Source organism: Mycetomoellerius zeteki, unplaced genomic scaffold (assembly GCF_001594055.1).
Source record: "Mycetomoellerius zeteki isolate Tzet28-1 unplaced genomic scaffold, Tzet1.0 scaffold119, whole genome shotgun sequence".
Lineage (NCBI taxonomy): Eukaryota > Metazoa > Arthropoda > Insecta > Hymenoptera > Formicidae > Mycetomoellerius > Mycetomoellerius zeteki.
The window spans coordinates 977,352-983,730 of record NW_017256116.1 but is presented as its reverse complement, the minus strand read 5'-3'; the positions used below and the strand labels follow the sequence as shown (position 1 = coordinate 983,730).

Below are 6,379 nucleotides of genomic sequence, written 5' to 3'. Positions count from 1 at the left end.
TGGGTATCCCTGCACCAAACGAGCCCCGGCGTACGTCGACCAATGAGAATTCAACCTCAAGCTTCACGAAATACCACGCCGGAGCAAACAAGAGCTGCGGAAACGACTCAGAGATAGAGGTAACGTAACTAATAATTCTAATGTCTTCGAAAAAGACATGCAGGATAATTTTAAAATGGAAATTTATAACAAGAAAAATACTCACTCGTTGCAATTCTTTTATTGTAATAATATAATTTTTTCAATGTATAATTCTTGCAACTCAAAATATATCAAGATTTGTATATCAAGAAAAAAATTAAAATGCTTTATTAGTTTAGTCGTTGTAATTATAATCTCAGATATATTTCAATGATAATACCAATTTATTAGTTTGCGTAGTTATTTTGGAATTTATAATCATTCTGAAATTATCCTGATATATTTCGAGGAATGCATAATGCAAATTAATAGAATAGTATTATTAGAAGACAAAAATGGAAGTAAATACAAATAAATCTAAAAATATTAAACTAGGTAATCAGCATTGAAAGAGCAAAGAAAAAGTAAATCCAAAGTAACGATATGGACTTGCATTTTTAAGCAACATGCTATACCGCATTTCATTGCCGGACACTGATACTGTATATCGTAGCAGCAGCTGTGGTACGATGTGCATATGCCGTATAAAAACAACCAATCCTGCAAGTTTAATAAACTGTCTAAAAAACGAAAAAATACAATAATAAAAATTTTTATACTATCGTGTACATGACATTAATTTATCATCCTTAATAATAACCCTATAACGACGCCTGTCACGAAATAATTTGTTTGTACTTTCAAATCTCGAAAATTCATCATCATTCTGCATGAAATGAAAATCTAAAATCAAATTACATTAATCATATTGTTTATAAATTAAAAGTATAATGACAAAAGTAAATCTTGGAACTTCAATCTGTAACATTTACTTTGATCTATTTTATTCGTGTATACCACTATCACGAATATGCACAATAAAATGGTGAGAAATTTAATACATGGAATAAATGTCGCGAAGACTCTATAAATTATAAAAGATTAAATAACTGTAATGATAAACGACGATAGTGGTTTTAATCGAAACTGCCTAACTGATGGAGCGCACGCAACATCATCCCTGTTTCTCTGAGCATCCGATTTTCAATCATGCCGTACGCAAACGGCAACTTGGCGATAATGTCTCGTTCCAAGAGTTCGCGATCCACTTCTAGATACACATCTTTCACGGCGTCTAAATAAATCTCCAACATATTTTGGCAGAATGCCTTGACTTTTGGCAGATTATTGTCGTCGGGCAGATTTTCGAGGAGAATGTGACCGAAATCGATCGATGGTGAGCAGTACCTCATTGTGCTCCAATCAATCACTTTTACGTCACTCGGACATCCATTCTCGTACCTGAACAACAAGTTATTCCGCGTAAAATTACCATGGCAGATAGTCCAAAAATCGTTAAACTCGAGTTTGGTCGTTATGTTTTGTTTTGCTCTTATTTTCTCGGAGAAACTTTCCTCAACTGGCAACGCGGAATATAATGAATTGTCCAAACATCCAGGATTATCCAACGACGATTCAACCATAAGTTCAGATGTTCTGCAAATGATACAAGATTGAAGATACGTTATACACGCAAGTGGACTACTTGCATATCTTTTAAACTATATTACCTTTTAATTAATATGTTTAATATTAATACATTATTATTATTATTATGAAAAGCCAAGAATCGATGATATGTGTATATATGGATATGTTCTCGCTTCACTTAATTTGCATATTTTTTAAATAAATACGTAATTTTTAATACTAAACATATGTACAAGTAATAAGTAATCGAATTATACCTGACACTGCCAGGACTTGTATTGAGGTGCAACCAGTCAATCGGTTCAGACAGTTTCGCATAGAACTCTCTGAAAATAGGAAACTTATATGCCTTCAGATTCAATCCCTTGCCGTGAAACGTCGCCAAAGCTTTCATGCACAACTTTAGGTGATCCTCATCCAATTTTTCATCTACTTGTGTGTAACCACTCGCGGCCAGATCTTCCAATACGATAACAGCCTGATCATCGAATCGACCTAGGTCGGACACGTAACACTTTGAGATACCGTCTGTTCCATAATTAAGCGTCATCTTGCTGTAAAACATCTCCTCGTTCAAGAATGGGCCAGATGGCACAGTTTCCATATGTTTAAGCAGTTTGATAATAAGAGGAAAGTCACATGTTACTCCGGAAAACTTTACGCGTGCCGTCACCCGATGTAACACGTTCTTGCGACTGGTCTTCCGGTCTAGGTGCTCCACGTCGACGGAATCGAGCTCGACGAACTCCCTGGACCCAGGCTCACAGAAATAACGACCATCGACCATCTCCGGTATCAATACCCATTTTATGAAGTAGCAATGTTTGCATTCGCACTTCTCCACGAGTTTCCTCGACATCATACAGGGATCTGGGTCGGCCATAGCGAAAGGGAAAATAATATCGCTGTAATAAAACACGGTAGCAATTAAGGACACCAGCACTGCGAGAGCGCGCGCTTAAAGCCGGAAAGTCGAGAATTATGAGGATTTTTTTTACGCGAGCCCGCTCGTTCTAATAACGTTGTCGCGACGAGTGTCGCGCGCGTTAATAATGTTTATCGTCACGAAGTGCAACGAGTCAGCGGGCGACGGAATAATTAAAAAACATTTTAACCGTGTCGTTAGCCTCTCGAGAATGAGTCAAAATGCAACATAGACGTTGATGTAAACGAGCGATTCTATCAATTAATAATTAAATAGGTGACATACATAGCTCGCATGATTATAAAGACCATCTAAACATAATTAAAGACTTTATCGGCGGGTAAACTCACTCAAAGTATCTCTCAGCACGTTCCACTTACAACTAATAATAAGTGTTCATTTATGTGCTCTCCGTTACACTTTCACAGATCTCCCCTCCACGCATTTATTTATCTGACCGATAACAGAAGTTGTATCAACACGTACGAGTCGATCCAGTATTGAGATACAAATCATAACCGTCTTTAACATTTTCCAGAACCAGTAATTCTTCGGAAATCTAATGTATAGTTTCTATTCTTTCTATATTATCTACAATAAATTAGTTATTAAATCTGCACATATATTAAATATTACTACTTATTCAATCTACATTTCTCGCCTTTTGTGTTTAGAAAAAGAACCCCAAAATTAAATAGGTATAGATTAAAAAAAAGTGACATCATCGTAAATTTTGTATTAAATAATGATGAAATATTCATTTATATTTCTTCTTTTCGATTTGAACCAGTTTTTATCGGTTTTTAATGGTGTCGTAAATAAGTTTACCACGCCGAGAAGTGACGAACTATTTAGAAAACGTCGTCTCTTTAAGTACATTTTCATCGACATTTAATCAGAGAAAAGGTCTCGATCTTGAGAAAAGTAGAAGTAAGTTTAAATTGCGTTATATAAAGATTATCGTCGTTAAAGAAATTACTCAGTATAATCGGATCTATATAATTAATTGAATTTTATTTTAACCGGATGACGCGTGAGTCTCGGACTTTAAATGCTGAGAGAAAAATGTTCTCTCGCCGTGTCATAATAAATTTTAAACTTTGAAGACAAAACACAAATCGCAAAATTCTCATAGCAAATATATTATATCGTATTTATAAACCGTAACTTCATGATGGAATTCCATCATAACTTGAATATTATTTATTCAGATAAATGAATTTTGTTGAAAAACGTTATTTAATTATCGACAGCATGATTTTATTTTGACGGATCGCTGCAACTTCAAATCTTAACGAAGGCAACGACAAGCACCGAACATCTCGTGCTTGACGTTTCCATTTACAATTCAAAATCTAAATTTTCAAGTGTAATTTTCGTAAATTACGGTCGAACTCACGCTGCGAATAGAATAATGCATTATTGATCACGAAGGAGAACGAGCGGGCACGACAGCTGCAGCCGGGATCTAAATTCGTTAAAGCAAATCAATGATCTAGTCTCTGGTACCGATGATTAATTTACCCTGTAACGCGGCCTCGATGTCACAGGTCACGCCCTGTCAGAACGTACCCGTGCAGACGAGTCAGTATAATTTTCCAACATGTCAACAACGGCAAACCAGCACTCAGCAGATGCAAACTGCAGCATGCGGTCCGTGCTCCGGAACTTCTCAAGGTACAAAACCGATCATGTCAATCAAACGCTAAATTACGTAATAATTTAATGTCATACAATTTAAGTTGAGTGCTTTTTTACAAATATAGTTTCACTAAAGCGACGAAGCCGCTTTTATTCAATAAAAAGATATTGTCTAGATATCTAAAAAATGTATGAAAAATTGAATAAATAAAATACGTCCGCGCTGAATTTATTCTCACTTTAATTTTATTCGTTGTATTTAATTTAATTCTGTATATAATATAATGAAGAACTGAAAAGTATATACATATATTTATTTGTTTGTTTGAAATGACATCAATTGAAAAATAAATAAATTGTTTAAAATTTCAACAGTAAATAAATTATATCCTTTCACAGTTATATTAATAATAATATTTTCAAAATAATAATAAATTAATTATTAATATTATCTATTTTTTAATAATAGAGAATATCAATTAAAACTAATTAACCAAATCTGCCTCAAGTTTTCGGTAGATATTCTTTTATGATTAAATCAGTAATAATATTTTCGAAATAAATAAATAAACGAGTAATTATCGATTTTCTTTTTTTGTTTAAAATGAAAATAATTAAAAATCGAAATATTATATACAGAGTATGGGCGATTCAACTAATTTTTAATAAAACATTTAACAATAATTTTATAACAAAAAAATGTATACATAAGTGGCTGACATACATAAATGATCGATATGATTGTATTCTATTTCAATTTTTCTCATCTATCCAGGAGGACCTATCACTCATATTTGTCAGCCGGATACTTACATAGTGACACATCAATGCGCACCGGGTACACCGCAGCCAATAACGAATCCATGTCATCCAGTCTTTCAGAGCTTACCGCCGACTCATCCCGGTTGCGGCCAGTTGCCGCAGAATATTTTGGACCAGATTCGTGCGTGCGTTAGCAACGCCGCGCCCATCTTTATCCTGCCCGGCAACTGCCAACCATCGCCGGTATCCCAACAGCAGCAGCAGCAGCAGCAGCAGCCGCCCATGCTTCCTTTGGTATCTCAAATAACATCCTCGCCTCCTGCGGGTCATCCACTGGGTGGATTAACTTATCCCGCCGCCTGTTATCCACCGCCGCCGTCGTTCTATCCCTATCCGATGCCTCTGCCGTTATACGATCCGTTTATTCGCACCCGTGAAGCCATGTCGAATTGTGGATGCTGCCAGAGAGGCCAAAGAGGCGATGTTGACTCGACGGAGATTAGAAACGTGTTACGCGCCGGTTGTCGTTACGACGCTACCGATCTGGCCGAGCATCGTTGCACGCCCAATGTCGATGATACTATCTGCTCGCAAAGGAACTGTCCGGCCTCCCTACATCTGCAAGCTTTGGCTTCACAGTTCCTATCATTGCAAGGCATCATACCTTGCGCTGCTACACGACTGGTGCTACGTAAAGTACCGGGCTCGAATGTGACCACTACTATGGAAGACACGATGGCGAGGGCGCAAAAGGCTATAAACATCCTGACCAAGGATCAGCTATTATCGGAATCAAGGAATGCGCAGCAAGTAAACACGCTGATTAATCTACACATGACGGCCAATCCGCCACCTAACATCATCCCGGTCCTCACGTTAGTACAACTGAAGATGAATTTGCTGAAGACGCAGGTTGAAGGACTCGTCAATCAGAAGATAATGGAGATTCAAGGAGTTGGAGTGGAGGTAATGTCAAATTGTTTGGAGAAATTTTTATGTACTATACTTATATCCTCATAGCAAAAAATGTCACATTCACATCACAATGGACTCACAACGACTCACAATAGTCACGGATAAATTTATGTATATCAGTGGGTGCATTCAGTACCACGACCGTTCACTGAGCGCTCAGTGAGCTCTTGTATCTGTTTGGTCTATATTTTTAGTTCTAACAGAATATATCAATCAGATGTAAGAGCTCACTGAGCGCTCAGTGAGCGGTCGTGGTACTGAATGCACCTATTGGCTGCGTTCAGCAGACTCAGTTAAGGACCACTGTCACCAAGCTCAGTTAACTTAACTGGCATGCGATTGGTCAATTCCGATGGACTAACTGGCCAGTTAAGTTAACTGAGCTTGATGACAGTGGCCCTAAGTGATGCTTGCTTTCCAGCAAGGACACAGTGGGTGCTTTCCAGCAAGGACATAGTCAGACAC

At 37.2% G+C, this 6,379-nt stretch overlaps 2 protein-coding genes across 4 annotated transcripts in view; one reads left to right on the top strand and one right to left on the bottom strand.

The window, feature by feature from the left end:
* Positions 1-516: 516 nt before the first annotated feature.
* Positions 517-3,440, bottom strand: LOC108730677 (uncharacterized). 3 transcript variants are annotated; one of them, XM_018460539.1, is made up of 3 exons: positions 3,385-3,440; positions 1,869-2,516; positions 517-1,617 (listed from the first exon to the last, which is right to left on the bottom strand). In XM_018460539.1, exons 2-3 carry the CDS (start codon positions 2,492-2,494, stop codon positions 1,098-1,100), a joined length of 1,146 nt encoding a protein of 381 aa, XP_018316041.1. In that variant the 5' UTR covers positions 2,495-2,516; positions 3,385-3,440; the 3' UTR covers positions 517-1,097. The 3 variants fall into 3 exon arrangements, with proteins under 3 accessions (XP_018316041.1, XP_018316032.1, XP_018316026.1); XM_018460530.1 differs by lacking the exon at positions 3,385-3,440 and adding an exon at positions 2,887-2,945; XM_018460524.1 differs by lacking the exon at positions 3,385-3,440 and adding an exon at positions 2,822-2,904.
* A 385-nt stretch (positions 3,441-3,825) lies between these two features.
* Positions 3,826-6,379, top strand: part of LOC108730668 (uncharacterized) — a 6,873-nt gene continuing 4,319 nt past the window's right edge. The window contains 2 exon segments of the mRNA XM_018460517.1: positions 3,826-4,213; positions 4,953-5,905. Coding sequence (XP_018316019.1) covers positions 4,048-4,213; positions 4,953-5,905 — 1,119 coding nt within the window. The 5' untranslated portion in view covers positions 3,826-4,047.